Consider the following 16245-nt stretch of genomic DNA (forward strand, 5'->3'; position numbering starts at 1 on the left):
GAAAGCCAAAACACACGATAGCTTGAATAAAGGAAATGATGTAAATTGGCATGTTACTTAGAGTAACAGTGTGTCAATTATATACAAGCTACCTATTTTCTACTCAAATGCCCTGCATTGAGATTAGTAAACGATCTTTGCTAGATAGTTGAAAAAGCACCAAGAAACCAAACATTCAAAAAAGGAAAACACTTCACCAGAGGCGATTTTTATTAAAATACTTTACTCCTAAAGGTTCCTCGGCTTGGGAAAAGGGCACACTTTAGCATGAGAAAATCCATCAGAGTACTACTGACACTATTACATTCCTTTAGAATAACAAGAATAAAGAAGCAGTTCATATATTATATCATTCTCACAGCTCTGTTATGACTTCATTTTGACAGCTAGTAGCGTATATTAGCACGAGTAAGTGAAAGCTCAAGTGTGCATATGCAGTAGAATATACAATCATCTTTAGTAGGAGAACCCATCTTGCACATTTATGTGAAATGAAAACTTTACTTTGTATTTTAATAGAACATACGTTGACTGTAAATCATCAGCTAATGCTGATTGACAAATGTTCATGTCTAATGGTTTGTACATACGGGAAATTCGCCGGCCATTATATCTTAAAATACGCTTTGGGCATGAATTAAGGTTTATTTGGTACCGCTATCTCTCTCTCTCTCTTTTTTTTTTTTTTTCACCTTAAAAAAGGGAAGTGTATCGTAAAATATGATCTCATGTTCAATAGTTATTATTGTCATTAAATTTCTATTATGCTTTGAATATTATCCTTTTAAATAGTATATATAACATGTAGGGCTAGACTGTTTTTGCTTATATATAGCATCCTTGATCATACTCCCGTCTGTCTCACCCTCTTCCTTTCTTTTCGTTTTATATTTGCTTTAGCCAGATCAACATTGACCCTGTTATTTTTTTTTTAAAACCGCACTATCTATATTCCTAAAAAAGTACAATTACTAAACTTGCTCAATACGCCATTTCATGTCATTTCCAGACCACAGAGCATCCGCAAGTATGATACACAAGGAAAATGATTTTGTGGAAGCCAGGGGCACAGATATACGTCCAAGTAGTTACCCCAAGATAACAGGTTATACAAATCGACAAAAGTCAGAAACACGCCTTAATCAACAACAATCTATAGATGTAAATCTATATATTCAGTATGGAAGTAGCAACGAAAGGAAGGAGTTTCCATCTGAGCAGTCTTCTATATCAGATGGAGTAGGGTCTAGCCACACAGTCATTAATGAATCTACGCAAGCTGTCTATCAGTTAAAGCATACAGGTGCTAAATGCGATAGCACCGAGCGTAAGCCGAAATCTCAGGGGCTTCAAGATAATTCCTCTATAGAGCTAAAGACATATCCTGTGGCGTGGTTAGTTCTTTGCCTTGTAGTACTGTTTCGTATAGCCGTAGCAATCTTCGGCAGTACGTTCAGTCCTATTCCTTTAGTGATTGCAGAATATCTTAACATTTCTCTGTCCGGAGTAAATTGGCTCTACAATATCATGGGTATAGCATATATAATTGTAAGTTGTTTTACCAGTTGGATGTATGAAAAAATTGGAGTAAAACGATCAGTAAGTTCAAGTATAATAGTAAGGCCATTTTTATGCTTATACAAGGCATTCTTTTAGCTGTTCCTCGCAGGAGTACTTTTGTCGGTAGGATGTTGGATAAGATGGATCGCAGTCAAGATCAACCCACCGTCTTTTGCAATTATGATGCTTGGCCAGACCATCGCTTCCATTAGTGCTCCTATGAGCTTGAACATTATGACTGTGGTATAGCCTTAAGACATTTGAATATGTATGTAATCTAAAGATAGTCTTTTATAGTTTTCTTCTCTATGGTTTACAGAAAACATGAGAGCCACTGCAAGTGTGTTTATTGGTGAGTTTATGAAAATAACATACGTTATACGGTCTCTAATCATCATCTCAGCGTCCAACTACGGCGGCATAATCGCAATGTTTCTTATGCCTGCTATTGCTACGGGAACGGACAAAATTGAATTTACTGTATGATCTGCATTACCTATTTTAGTGTTTATAAGGATCTAAACTACTTGTATGTAGGTTATCTTGGTTGCATGCATCTGTACGGTAGCAACTATTCCATTCTTATTTATTCCAGCCAGGCCACCGACGCCTGCTTCTTTACCTCCAGTCAAAGATGACTGTTCTGAAAAAGAAAATCGAGATTCGCTTCTAAAATTGATATTAAGTCTGATCAAGAACGCTCATTTCCTTGTTATTCTAATCATTCACGGTATTAACATTGGATTATCCATTGCATGGAGTGGTCTTATGAACCAGGCTATTTCACCTTACGGTTATACAAATGGAGAAATTGGTAATATTGCTGCTATTGCTGTCGTGGGAGGGTCCTTTGGCTGTTGTAAGTATGGTTTACAATGATCAAGTCGTAGTTATTTATGTTAATTCTAGTTATTGCTGGACCCATATTGGACAAAACTAAGCAACATATAGTTTTGCTCAAGATCATAACACCGCTAATTTTCACTACTTACTTGGCATTTATTTTCATTAGTAAGCATAAGTATTATATTTATAAATATTAACACCTCCGATTTAGTCAAAACCGATTCATTTGCTGCCATCTTGTATGTAAGCTTCCTTAACCAGTTTCTTTTATCATTTATCGTGCCCATTTGTGTAGAGCTTGGTGTTGAAAGTAAGACATCTGAATACCTTAAGAACTTTGAAACTAAACTTTTATTTCAGCTACTTATCCTATTACCGAATCGATTTCCACTTCGCTCTTATGGCAGTTGGGACAGCTCACTGGATTTATTCTCGTGGTAATTATGGATCAACTTCGAGACTCCAATGGGAGTCCAAAGAACAACATGTATAAAGCTCTTATATTCCAGGCTGGCCTTGCAGGTGTAATGGTCCTATTTGCCATGGTTTTCAATGGTCCAATGCTCAGAATGTGTGCGTTACAAAAAGAGAAGGACATTAAAAAGTTACAAGAAACAACAACAAAGGCCATAGAAGCGGTATCATCAGATTTTGATAGACAAAGGTGCCTGAATGAACAAGTTCCTCAATACGATAATGGTTCTAGCGAAACTATTGAAACAGTAATAGCAGGAAGGAATGTTCCTGATCATGTTAATATTGTATAGTAATTTGCTGTTGTTGTGTATACTTCCAATATACAGAATTTAACTTAATAGTAAAATGTTGATTAAATTTTCGCTAGGATAAGCTTTCTTTGTTTGTAGCTTGGGTCGGTTGAGTAATCTAAGGTTTGATCATCATGGCTATAAATTGGTTATTTCAAAAATAAGCTGTATTTCATGTTTTAAAGGAGGTAAAAAAAAAAAAAAAAGAGTGCGACATAAAGTGTTGATAAACCGAATATGTCTGCATTACCACGCTTCATTCTCCTTGAGAAATCAAATTATTGACATTCAGATTGTAACTATGCTAAAAAAATGGTCAATTTATGTACAACGGAATGTCCATTGAAATATGCAAGTACAGCATGTCTTTAAGGTTTATATTTGTGTATTACAAATAAAACAAATTCATCGGATGCTTCAAAATAGGAAAACTATGGAGACAGTGTATGTCAACATGTATACACCTGGTGTAACAGGTTAGACTTGTTTTATTTTGGTTCAATATGAATAAATATATATGACAGGGAAAAAAAAGGAGGTTATTTATAACAATTAAAAGATACATGTTTTAAATGAAAAGGAGGTCATAGATGCATTTATACAAGGAAATATCCAGTCACTCTATTAAGCAACTGTATTAACAAGGGGATTCGCTAGAACAGGGGGATCTGTATATTTCAAAGGCTTAACCTGCCAAGGAACTGTTTGAAATGTTGGTGTAGAGGAAGGCTCATAAGGCAATTGGGATACTGAAGAATTTTGTGATATCGTCGGTGTATCTGGAAGCTTTGGTAGCTGTAAGGAACAAGCCGAGGATCTACTTAAATTTGTCATAGCAGCCATGACTGAAGGCGCGTCCATCATTACCGCATTACAACATAGATCGGGATCGACCCAATTTGGGAGACGGGCTTCACCCACTTCATACGATGTTTTCCACCAACGAGTTCGGCGAATAGGGAAATAACTTGGTTGGTGACATTTGATTGGTCTTGAGCGTCTTTTGACGTCTTTATCCTGTTTGTACCCCTGCTTTCTATTTTCTTTTGTGATTGACAACTCTAATAGAATATCCATTTGAGATGGATTTTCGTATGAGATATACTTTTTTAAGCATGCATCATCCCGAATAGCCATCTTTGAGAAGCCAGTTACTCGTAATTGTTCAATATAGATATTTGTACGTTTATCCAACTGTAACCACTGGTTATCTTCCCATTCGATCTCGTAAATCGTTCTTGCAGGATAAAGTAGACGCCTGTATCTGAACTTTCGTTTATCAGCAGGTGTAATAGTATATCTCTGGAATTGTTGAAGCGGTATGATTTCTTTGCCATTGCGAATACTCGTATGACAGCTATTTTCAGAAGTACTATCTTCCGGAAGATACCCGAGGGTCTCATATGTTTCGGTTGTGTTGTCAACCTGTGAAGCAGCTACTCTACTAGCAGGAACTCCCGATACACGCTCATCAGTTTCCGTTCTGTCGACTTGAAATTGTCCGCAACAAAAAAGAGACGATAATGACGAGAAAAAGCTTTTGATGGCAGTTTGCAGTGTTTTTTGTTGTTGATCTGCTGACGGTAAAGGAGATTGGATTGACATTTTCACCCCTTCCTTGTATATTTCTGTATTCTTTATGGATGTTTGCTCAGATATGATCTTGTTAATGTTCTCTGCCATGGGTTGATGAATAATACAAGAATAAAAAGGGAAAAGAGTACAGCTTGAAAGCAAAGTGCTACTTTTATAGCTATACCTTGTTTGTCGTACAACAATCACTGGCATATTTCATCATCCCCTTTTCTTTTTGGAATTCTGCACTACAACCAGTTTACACATTAAAATTGTTTGGTGAAAAAGTCATCATCTGACAGTCTTGAATTACTTGTAAAAGATTTTGTAAGCTTTTAGACGCATTGACACATTGACAGCACAATTTCTTATATGTTACTGTAGCCAAAAGCAAGTAATGTATTAAGGAGTACGTCAAAGAGGGGCGTACAATAACGATGATGAAGTGGGAGGTTAGAAGACAATGATATACTCTACTCTGGGTTTAAATTATTGAACACAAATGGCATCACTTTCCATGCTTTTCAAGCTTAGATAATTGCTGATTAGGCCAACGCTCAGACAAGAGACGCGACACAAACATGCGGATTCCTTTTGCTAACCTACACACAATATGAAAAAAATGAGAGATTTTAGCATACATCAGTTTTGTATTACTGTCAATAATCTGCCATGTGTGTCTTTTTCACACACGATTTAATTAATGGCTATCTATATTATGCACTTCAATGTTTCATGGAAAGCATGTGCCTTTCATCTTACGCAAGGATTACTCAACTATGCCACCTTTACTAAACAGACATGAAGTAGTTAAATACTTTATTATAAACATGCATACAATATATTACATTTAAAAAGAAAGAAAGAATATACACTATTTTATAGCTTCCTTTTTGCTATTACCAAAAGCTGGCACTGTATCTTCTTCAGCTCTTGTTAACTTGAATGAAATCTGATTTCCATCTTCCTTAAGCTTTATATAGCGTTCTCCTTCCAAATAACCAGTTGATGAGTTGGATGATTTATCAGTCAAAGTACCGCTATCTTGTGGACTTATTTCTGTAGGCTCCACATTAGATAATACCAAAGTGGTATTGTCTATTGTTTCCTTTTGTGTCTTTAATGCTTGAGTTTCTGAACTGTCTGGTTTAGTTGTATTCTCTGTATGCCCATGATCTATCAATAGTCAAGGTTATTACCATGCAACCTTGTGATATACTGCATACCTTTCATATATCGCGACAGTTCAACCCATCCACCACCAACACGAACCATAACCATCTTGCTAGGTAAAATTCGGCAATATACTAACCTTGGATGTTCATCTCCAAACCAGTATTTACCAACTTCACCTTGTACACGCTTCACTTTCATCTTGTATGGACTGTCATTGATAATGCGGCCAAGCTGAACATCCAGCTCATTTTTAGGATCGGCAACGTATGTCGAGCCTCTGCGACCACCTGACATAGAAGGGCTTTGTGATCGACGGATATTGGCATTGTTCGTGGACGCCATTTTTAGTTCAGTAGAAAGAGTTGATGATCTAAAGCTACCCGCTGGACGGGAAGGTGGAGCAAGAGTACCTCCTAAATGGCTGCTGCCTCGTGCTCGTCTTTCTCTTGGGGATGTTCTGGCCATTGCTAACTTGGTAAAAAATTCGTGGTCTAATTCTTTTATGCAGGTCTGTAGCTCCTTCTCTCTTGATGCCACCGAAACTTGAATGTTTGACCATTCCTTCATTGTCTTCTTGATCGCATTCGCCACACGATCATTATCATCCAGAAATTGTTTTCGTGCCTCTGATTTGGCTTGATCCAAGAGTTCGATAACAACTGGTTCACTTGATCTATACGCAGTAACAAGGGTTTTGAGAAGTGCTTGAAGATCTGATTTGTTAAACTTGGATCCAATTAGACTTGCATGTTGTGTTGATGTCTCTTCAATAACTTTAGATAGTCGAAGGATTTCTGTATCGATTTGGTTTGTGATACCAAAGAATTTAGTTATGCTTCCTTCCGTGTGCGCTTGTTCCTGACGTTCTTTGACTAACTGACGGAGATTCTCAATGGAGCCAACTAACTTGTCTCTTTGGGCTTTTAGTGGTGTCTCAGAGATTGATGAGCTTAGCTGATTAAGGCGGATAGATTTCAAGAGTGTATCGATATCAGTAACACTCTTCTTTAGGGTACCGTCAATCTCCTCCTGAAGTTCCTCTAGTTCTTGCTCTTCTACTGATACACTCTTTCCTGACAGCTGTAGAGCTTCAACTCGTTCTTTAAGATCTTCTACATAACGAAGTGATTCTGCTAACTTGATATTCACTGTTTGATATTTATGTAGTAAATCTAATCTCGTACGAGTCTCATCTGCAGATGTTTTTATTTCATTCCATTTTCTGCCCATGTCTTCTTTACGTCTATCAACAGCCTTAATGATCGCATTTATACGCGCAGTACTTGCCCGTCGGTTGAGAGTCTTTCTGAGCTCGTCGCATCTCTTGTAAAATAGCTTAACAGAACCCTCTGTAGACTCATATCGCTGCATAAAGCTCCTAAGTTCCGGTATCTCTTTGCTTCTGCTGTTGCTACTGATAGTAGTCTTTAGTACAACGCCCTTGTTAGCGCCATAAGAACGTGAAACGCCTGTCTTAAGGTCATTGATGGATCTTGTTATTTCTTTGTCGAGACTGATCAGTTTTTTTAAAAGCTTTAGTGTTGTAATATAATCATTTTCGGTTCGAAGCAAGGCATCAAGTTCCTTTAATAGCCTTTCAAGGTTTTTCTTTGCATTCTCTACATCAGAGCTTGGTTGCTGGTATATCCTTATGAGTTTACTAGCCTGATCCGATATAATACCATCATACTTGTTCTTGCAGTCATGATAGTTATCTTCAATATGTGACAAAGCAGCAGTATAAGCATTCACAACACTTTTTATGGCATCAGATTTCTTTAAGTGATGCTCAGGATTTGTGCTGGACTGTTGACGAATATAAGTTATTTGATCTTCGCATACTTTTGATACTTTAGCAATTTCATTGTTAAAGGCTTCAAACAACATTGTTCTTTCCTTTTCAGCTCTTCGTTTATCCAATGCTAGTTGAATAAAATTATTCAAGGCACGGATATCCTGACTTTGTTTGAAGAATGGCACCTTGTTTACTTCGTCTGTAACTATATCCTCAGTGCTATTCACGTTGTTTTCAAGATCATCTTGATTCATGGCTACTTGCAAAAGTTGTTTTTCAAAGCGACGTATCTTGTTGCTTGATGTAGTTGAAGGAATTCCATTGACAATAAATCGTTCAACCTCGTTCTTTATATTGTTGAGCACTTTTCTCAATTTGTCAAGTCCATCGCATGCCTCTATCCACTTTGACGTTCTTGTAATTAAACTAGAAAGTTCAACACTTTCCGCTTGAATTTTCTGAAACGAGCCCTCTATCTCTTTTTGCATAAGCTCGGCTTGAGGAGTTAATAGATCTTGAATTTTCAGCCCAGTGTAATATGAACATGAATCGTCGTAGAGGCCCGAGCATTCCAAGATGGCTTCTTTTACTTGCTTTTGAATAGTTATCAAGCTTTTCAACTGCTGAACTCTCTCGGCTTCTGATGCTTTCTCTACAACACAGCCAAGTTTCTTAGTGGATTCAAGGAGCTCGCATGCTCTTGACGATGCTGCTTGAAACGCCTTTGCATTTTCTGCATGTGTATTTTGAAGTCGAATAGCATTGATGATGTCGTAAAGACTTGCTAACGTAGCTCTAATTTCAAAAATTGTATCCCCTACTGTATCTAATTTGGTATTGAGGGACTCCATTATGTCTACATTGATCGAACGTTCGTGCTCGTGAGCTTCAGAGTGTAGTCGGTCATATTCCCTTGCTTCTAAATGGTCGATTCGCTTTTGCCATTGGTTAACCTGTTCATCAGTAACAGATGCTTGATCAACTGCGTCTATCTCTTGTTTGAGTGCTTCAAGTGAATCCATCAAGGTCGCTATACGGCCATTTAATTCTGCTGGAAGCAGTGCGTTTGAAAGAGCATTCGATACTTCTGCTGTCTCGAGCAATAAATCTTGCCACATATGACTGATTCTTTCAAATGTTTTGCCAACTTCTTCGTACTCAGTCAGTCTTTCTTCTCTTTCTTCTTCACTGAGCAACACTTGTTCTTCGAATACAGATATGTACTTTTCACGATATTTACACAACAATGTAAAATTATTGTCATAGGCTTTCATTGCTGTTTGGATACTATCGGCTTCACTGACCGCATCTCTCAAGCAATTTAAATCCAGAGCCAGATTTTCATCATCGAGCATATGCACATTCTTCTCTAGAATATCTTTTCTCGTTTGAATCCATTTTTCACAAGCTGCCATTTGTTTTCTAAAGGTTCTTAATATGTACTGTAGACGCGTAAAGACTTCATGTGACTTAATAAGTGAGGATAGGCTTTCTACGAACTCGTCAAGTCGGTTGATCTTTGTTGAAATGACGTCCTGTACTACAGAATTCATTGTCCTATCCTTGACTTTTACCGTCATGGGAATATCCTCTTCATTATGTCGCTTAGGAATCAATATTTTGAGCTTTGCAAAATCTGTGGCTACCTTGACCTGTTCTTTGAACGCTTCTAATCGGTTCATCAGTTCATTTTCAGGAGAACCCATGGACGCTTGCGAAAGAATTTCCTCTCTGATCATGTCAGCAGTTTGTTCAAGCTGAGACTCTTTATTCAAGAACTCTGATAGCTGCTTTCTCAGCATTATCAAGTCTTGTGCATAACATATTTCGGCATCCATATAACTTTCGGATTGGTTCAGGGCTTCCATTTTTTTAACATGTAGTTCAGACATAAATCCTGGCTTTGAAGCAGTTGAGGCGGTCTGGAGGTCCTTATAAGCCTGTTTGATGTTGATCAATGTTGTTTGTCGATATTGCTGAAATTCATTTTTCTTCTTTAGCCACTCGGTTTCAACATCAATTGTGTCATCAACCCATATATTCTCTGTTTCGTTAGGATTCCATCTAGCATGTACTTCAACAAAGAGCGAAGCAGCCTTAATCTGTTGCTCCAATGACAACATGGCTACTTTTATGTCTGATTCCAGTTTTGCTCGTTGCTGTATGTAGTGAAGCTCCTTTTGACGGTGAGATATTGCCTCTTCCATTTTTTCAAATGAATGCTGGAAAGCTTCCATTCGTTCATGTATATGACCAGGTACTGAATTCACAAGAGGGAGCTTCAAAAAACTTGATTTGACATCCTCATATTGCTTTTCGACAGCGTCGAGTGATTCTTCTTTGGTTACCTTGTACTGAGCCTCCACTTTTTGTAGTTCATCATAAAGAGTCTGTACAGATTCGTCAGTAAGATCCTCTTGTCGCGCAACGCATTTATTCTTTTTGGACACATAATCTTGTAGTTGACCATTCATTTTATCAAGTTGTGCCTGTCCAACCGCAAGACCTTCTTCCCATATCAATCTGTAGGAGGTAGCTTCCAAAGCGAGCGTTTCGCTTGTAATACTTTGACGTAGCGTAGATACACCTCTGACGATGCTGTCAGACAGTGCTTTGCATGCATCAATAACTTGTGTAATAAGCGGTGAAGAATTGTTGGATGCAGTCGTTATTAAATCTTCAATATTTTTTTGAAAGTGCTGTACTTCATTGTCGTCAAAGTTATTCAGCTCTTTTAAATGGTTCTGGTTATTTATTCTGCATGTGGATATGGTATCCTTGGTAATACCAGCCAAGCTAACTGATGCACTTTCAATACGTCTTTTGCTTAGACTTTCCATAGATTTATCGATCCATTCTTGTAATTTGTGGGCATCTTCTTGATATTCTTCTAGCTTTGCCTTAATGGTGTCAATGGATTGATAAGCATGAAGTATGTCATTTATTCCCTGTTCCAAGCTCTTCAAGCTCTGCGTCTTTTTATCGATAAACACTTTCATCTGGGCATTATACTCGTTCGACTCTGATACAGACTGATTCTGGCATGATGTAAACCAGTTACCACATTCAAAATACTGGACGGACTGGAAACATTCAAGCAAGTCATGAATTTGGTTCTTGAAGACATTCACACGATCGTTCATCAAGCTCATGTTAGGATTACTGTCAGCATTAGGGGCTTCTTTATCAACATTGGACTCACGAAAAAATCGCTGGAGTTCGTCTAGAATGTTTTCGCCTTGGACAAGTATCTCACTGCATGATTTTGCCCACTTTTCGACTTTTAGATTTTGCTCTGTTATATCTGACACATACTGTGTTAACTTCTTTAGGTCTTCATACTCTTTGTTAATTTCAAGCTGCTTATTATTCAGACATTTTGGTATTGTGACCAAATGATGTTCTTCTTGGGCCATGTTGGCATAATCGATCAATTGAGTGTATGCTTCCTGCAATTCACTGAATGCAGTCTCGGCAACAACTATGCTATGTCTATCCTGTAGGGTATTCACTTGCTCTTTTAGCTGCTCTAATTCAGCCATCACGTCTACTATACTCTGGGTGCTTTCAACACTGCTACTGCTACTTCGCTTTCGTAAACCTTCGATGTCATATTCTGCAAACTTGGTATTAAAATCCCACAACTTATAGGCAAGCTCGTTCATATAGGTAATAGCTTCATCCCATTGCGATTCCCAACTGGATCTCTTCTTCAAAGCATAAATCTGATGTGTTCGTAACGATAAAACATCCGTAAGTTCATTACGAGCTTCTTCCAAATGCTCAATTCCATCAATCAAAGCAGCACGATCAATAGATGTAGAATTTGTTTCTTCAATCTCTATCTCAAGGCGACGAACAACATCTAATGTTCTCGTTATGTCTCGTTCTTCTAGATGTTTTAGCTTAAACGTAATACTGTCGTGCTCTTTCTCCAAGCGATCTATTGTTTCGTGATCTACGTTAATGATTTCTTCTTGGTCCAGTATACTAAAGTCAAACTTGAGAAGAAGTTTGAGTCGTTCCTCAATCCAAGAAGTGATTCTTAACAAGTCGTCATAGGCAAGGCTTGCGCGCTGCTGTAAGGATAGATTTTCACGATGTGACGCCAGGAGCATCTCGAGGTCCTCTGTGATTTCTGCCAGGTACATGGAATAGTCTTCCATCTTGTTCTGTATGAACCGGTTATTTTCTTTGGCTACCTCCTCTTCTTCTTTGAAATGACCTTGATTACAATCTGGATAAGGTATACGCTTCAACAAGGTCGTCACCCAGTAAGACGAGCTTTCTTTAAACTGCCGAATACGTTCATCAAACCCGTTATCCTGGTCATTCCGGCCAGCGCCGCTAGAGGTGACAGTCGAGTTACTGTGTGTCATAAGCATCTTTATTTTTTCGCCTTCACTTTTGAGTTTTTTAAATTGAGACACAACATCATTAACAACTAGATGCTGTTCAACAATCTTTCGAGCAAAGGAGCACTTCTTCATGACAGATTCAAACTTGTTTTCTAGTACTTCTTGACGACCTTCCAGATGGGAAGGCAGTGTATCTTGCTCTATCTCTTCCATTTCTTGATAGACATCTAGTACTTTGGAAAATTCTCCTTTATCAAAATCAGCAATGGCGTTTTCGTGAGATACTAGAGTGTGGATAATATCTTCATTCTTTTGCTTGATCTGAAGATTGCTGACCTCTTCCTCATCGTCTTGCTTTTTTGACCAGCAGGCGCTTGTTTGAATAAAGTTGGAAATTTCTGTGTCTTTGTCATTACACCATCGTTCTGCCCTTTCGATAAGGTTCTCCCATTCCAACCGTTTTCCAAGCAGCCCTACGAATTTGGATCTTGTCTGTAGTAAACTCATTAGACGATTTAAGGTATTTAGAGTTGTTAAGGTGATTTCAATGGTAGTGGCATCTGCTGGTGTTAGGTTATGGTCATCATCGTCGTCATCTGTCATGGTGAGTGATTTGACGTGCGAACGAAGACGAGCCATGTCATCTTCATTAAAACGGTTGATCTCTTTCTTTAACTTCTGATGCTCTGTCAAGACAACATCGATATTGATATGACCCATCTGTGATAATACGTCTTGAGACAAGGGGTCTATGTTAGAGTCTTCAGTGTCTTTTTGACGAATTATTTGAATACGATCTTCGATCCATGATCTGATTCTTTCTGCCTCTACAAACCACACTCGAACTTGATCAACCCATGTGTTGACAATTTCATATTTGGCTTGAATTTCAGAAAGAAGCGTAGCAAAACGATTGTCGCGTGAGAATAGGTCGCTGAATTCTTCTTTTAGACTATAAAGGCTTGCCTTTACATCGGCTACTTTGCTTTCTAAATCCTGAATGGTGTCATTGGTTGTCTTTTTGTCTTCGCTGCTATCTTCCATAATAGACTGAATGACTTCAAGTTCAGATTCGATGGATTGTACCTTGCTTCCGATCGTAAGCCCTTTTTTGAAATCCTCGCATTCTTTCTGCTCCTTTTCGAAACACCTCTTTAGCGCGTTATACTTCTCCTGCGTCTCTGTATATCGATGCTGCACTAGCTGCATGACCGAGCTGGGCAACCCTTGTGTTTCATCGTTAAATTCTTTCCAGGTAGTATCAGTAAACTGAGTAAAGCGATCCGAGATGGCGACTAACTGTTGCTGATATTGACCTATCATCTCATTTGTCTTTTCTGTAGGATGAAGTACATCGATAGCGTTTTTATGAGGCAAAACCTGTTTGATATCGGCCATGTATTTGTCTAATGCTTCCTGCATGGTAGCCACGTGCTTAAGATACAGCTCGACTCGTTCTTCTGTATCAATTAAGGTATTCTCTACTTGTATAAGATCTTCTTTTGTCGTTTTCAAAAGCTCTATAAACTGATTCCATTCATTCTGCAGCATATCATATAGCTTCATAACCTGTGTTCGCTGAAGATCAGTCAGGTGAATCAAGGTATCATCTGCCTTTTCAGGTGGAGTCGTGAGTGTATCTTTGGCCATTCGTGCAGTTTCTAGATGAGATTCTTCGACCATGGCCTGCTCTTCTATAATCTCAATTGCTTCTACATACTCAGTCACTGATGCTGAGCTTTGAAATTCAACAGGTATTTCATCAATAGTAAGGGTATTAGACCGAATGAAAGAAAGGACAGTGTCGTGAATCGTCAAGAGCTCGTCTAATGTCGGGTGCACTCCTCTCGGCAAATGTCCCGTCAATTGCATCAACAGTTTATTGTTCAAGTCAGCCTTGATTCTTGCCTTATCCTCTTCTGCTAGACTCGACTGGCGCTGTTGCATCTTTCTTCTCCGCCGTGCAGAAGGTACAGGCACAGGCACAGGTGCTTCCATTAGCGGAGGCAGTAACTTGTCTGGCTTGTTCTCGTTTTCTGGAAGAGGATCAACAATACCGCCTGATGCCATAATGATCGCCGCCTTTCGTTTGGCAGCTCGTTCTTTCTTTTCACTGTCTGATTCCTCGCGCTGATGTTTTGACATGATTTTGTAATATTCGCTCACGTACATCATAACACTAGGCTCATGAGGATATTCAACATCGACTAGGTCTTCCGGTTCTAGATAAGCCTGTATCCCTAGCTTGTCAGTGGCCAAGCTAAATGCTAGTTTCAACAGCTGTAGCCAGGTCGATTTCTCTGCAAGGTTCATGCTTAGATAGACACTGAAGAGGTCGGGGATATAAGCGGGATTGTGTCTGTGGATCAATAGACAAAATGCAACACCGTTCCGCCATGATCTTGAAAAATCTTGGATAGGGGGTATAATGTTGACCGTGAGGTAATCTTCTAGTTGAATGCGTACCCAGTAAAGTAATGCCACCTTAGCGTCAAGTGAAGTGGAAGTCGTTGCATTGTGCAGCTTATCCGAGATCGAGTTGTGGCTTCCAAATTTACGGGATGTCGCTAATGAACCTGCAGCGGGTTTGGTGTTGGAACTTGCATCTATAAAATCGGTCGACTGCATCGTTTTGCCATTTTCAACTTTGGACAGCTCCTGATAGATGAGTTAATGATTTATGTTGGTGTGCTTCTGTGATACTTACAGATAAGGACTGTATGAAATCCTCGCCATGTTCATTTAAAATAAGCTGTATTTGATACTTCATCATGATGAAAAAAATCAAAGCCAGTGTCTTTTTCAAGTCACCATTGACAATCGCTTCGTTTCCAATATCAGGCATATTTTCTGATCCGACTTGCTTCTCCAAGAAGCTGAGGGCTTGAGCCACGTTGGCTAATTGATGGATACGCATGTTCATCTTTTCGGGTTTAGGTGCTGGTTCTTTTGATACGACCGATAACAGTTTAAGCAGCCTCTTTCCATCCTTTAGATCAGTCTTTATATTATCTATATGGTCGCCTGCTTCCTTTAGCTGTGCATTCACCCATTTGGTTAAGGTACGAATCTGTATCTCTTGGTAATCTGATCCAATATTGCGGACATGTTCGTCTCCAAAGTCAAGTCCGCCAAGTGTGTTCTGCCGTGAACGTGTTACTGGTTTTCTATTGTTGTTTTGAAAGATGGACAGGTTGGAAGCTGACCTCACCATGTTTGTACCCAAGTTGGTAGAAGGTTTACTGGAGGTAGAAGGTGATGTTGCATTAGAAGATGCCGTACTCATATTAACATTGAGCTACATGTAACAAAGCATATATAAGTTAAACCTCATAAAATATTGTCTACGTGATATACCGTCTGGCTTTGGGTATAAGCAAAGTATATATATAAAAAAGAAAAAGAAAAAAAAAGGGGCGTGTTTGCATCAGGGCAAATTTAAAAAAGATTCATGTGATCAATGCAAGTTTAGGAACAAATTTTTATGCATAGTTCTTTTATCTTTTCTCTTTTATCTTTCTCTTTTTACTGTCACGTAAACAATCCCTCCCCTTTGCTTTTGTCTCTTCTTTGTGCTGTTATATTTACATTTTGTTACACCAATATAGGAAAAAATTAAGTACTATTTAGTACGGAATTAAAATCCAAGTAACTGTCTAAGCTATACATAGAGTGTACATGATGAGGATATAGGACAAGGCATGCTTTCAATAGAAGAAAGAAAATATGATACACCTCAATTCATATTCTGTTCTTTTATACCAGCCCTGGTTGATTTCATTTGTCGGACTCCAGATGGTGGTACTATGCCTTATATCCTTCTTCAGCTACAGAGCATAGACAGATTCATAAAATTTCAAGAAAATAATATCAAGTTGATCGAGCCATTAGAGATTTCATGATACAAATGTTAGTGTTCATATCAAAATATCATTTTTAATCTAAGCATGAACCAACAGCATTTTCTATCTTTTATGTCCAGAGTGAACCAAGATTGTCCGTTATCCTTATTTTGCTCTCTCTTTGTATTACAAGCGTTACTCTTTTAATTTCTTTCTTTTGACATCGAAAAGCTTCTATTTATTTAAATAATTGTCAATTGATGCAGGTTGTATTTTGTTTTACAGCCGAGTTTATAAACAAAAAGACATAAACGCAGACCTCATAC

The 16245-nt window shown here is 38.4% G+C and overlaps 3 protein-coding genes across 3 annotated transcripts; 1 reads left to right on the forward strand and 2 right to left on the reverse strand.

Annotated features, from left to right (window-relative positions):
* The first annotated feature begins 679 nt into the window (after positions 1 to 679).
* On the forward strand, positions 680 to 3209 carry RHIMIDRAFT_276589 (MFS general substrate transporter). Its single transcript, XM_023612636.1, has 9 exons — positions 680 to 1105; positions 1160 to 1599; positions 1657 to 1803; positions 1858 to 1912; positions 1964 to 2040; positions 2098 to 2419; positions 2470 to 2571; positions 2618 to 2716; positions 2767 to 3209. Exons 1-9 carry the CDS (start codon positions 997 to 999, stop codon positions 3171 to 3173), a joined length of 1758 nt encoding a protein of 585 aa, XP_023468601.1. The 5' UTR covers positions 680 to 996; the 3' UTR covers positions 3174 to 3209.
* Positions 3210 to 3582: 373 nt separating this feature from the next.
* On the reverse strand, positions 3583 to 5060 carry RHIMIDRAFT_276592 (uncharacterized protein). Its single transcript, XM_023612637.1, has one exon. The coding sequence runs from the start codon at positions 4854 to 4856 to the stop codon at positions 3798 to 3800; it is 1059 nt and encodes a 352-aa protein (XP_023468602.1). The 5' UTR covers positions 4857 to 5060; the 3' UTR covers positions 3583 to 3797.
* Positions 5061 to 5459: 399 nt separating this feature from the next.
* On the reverse strand, positions 5460 to 15456 carry RHIMIDRAFT_312081 (uncharacterized protein). Its single transcript, XM_023614779.1, has 4 exons — positions 15435 to 15456; positions 14785 to 15375; positions 5975 to 14735; positions 5460 to 5924 (listed from the first exon to the last, which is right to left on the reverse strand). Exons 2-4 carry the CDS (start codon positions 15361 to 15363, stop codon positions 5623 to 5625), a joined length of 9642 nt encoding a protein of 3213 aa, XP_023468603.1. The 5' UTR covers positions 15364 to 15375; positions 15435 to 15456; the 3' UTR covers positions 5460 to 5622.
* Between the last annotated feature and the right edge of the window lie 789 nt (positions 15457 to 16245).

The sequence above is a fragment of the Rhizopus microsporus genome (assembly GCF_002708625.1).
Source record: "Rhizopus microsporus ATCC 52813 unplaced genomic scaffold scaffold_4, whole genome shotgun sequence".
NCBI classification, from domain to species: domain Eukaryota; kingdom Fungi; phylum Mucoromycota; class Mucoromycetes; order Mucorales; family Rhizopodaceae; genus Rhizopus; species Rhizopus microsporus.

Coding starts and splice junctions, on each gene's coding strand:
- RHIMIDRAFT_276589 (XM_023612636.1), top strand. CDS start 997: ATGTCATTTCCAGACCACAGAGCATCCGCAAGTATGATACACAAGGAA. Junction 2,572..2,617: donor CTTGGCATTTATTTTCATTA/GTAAGCATAAGT, acceptor CCTCCGATTTAG/TCAAAACCGATTCATTTGCT. Junction 2,717..2,766: donor TGTAGAGCTTGGTGTTGAAA/GTAAGACATCTG, acceptor CTTTTATTTCAG/CTACTTATCCTATTACCGAA.
- RHIMIDRAFT_276592 (XM_023612637.1), bottom strand. CDS start 4,856: ATGGCAGAGAACATTAACAAGATCATATCTGAGCAAACATCCATAAAG.
- RHIMIDRAFT_312081 (XM_023614779.1), bottom strand. CDS start 15,363: ATGAGTACGGCATCTTCTAATGCAACATCACCTTCTACCTCCAGTAAA. Junction 14,736..14,784: donor ATTTCATACAGTCCTTATCT/GTAAGTATCACA, acceptor CTCATCTATCAG/GAGCTGTCCAAAGTTGAAAA. Junction 5,925..5,974: donor ACTGTCGCGATATATGAAAG/GTATGCAGTATA, acceptor GACTATTGATAG/ATCATGGGCATACAGAGAAT.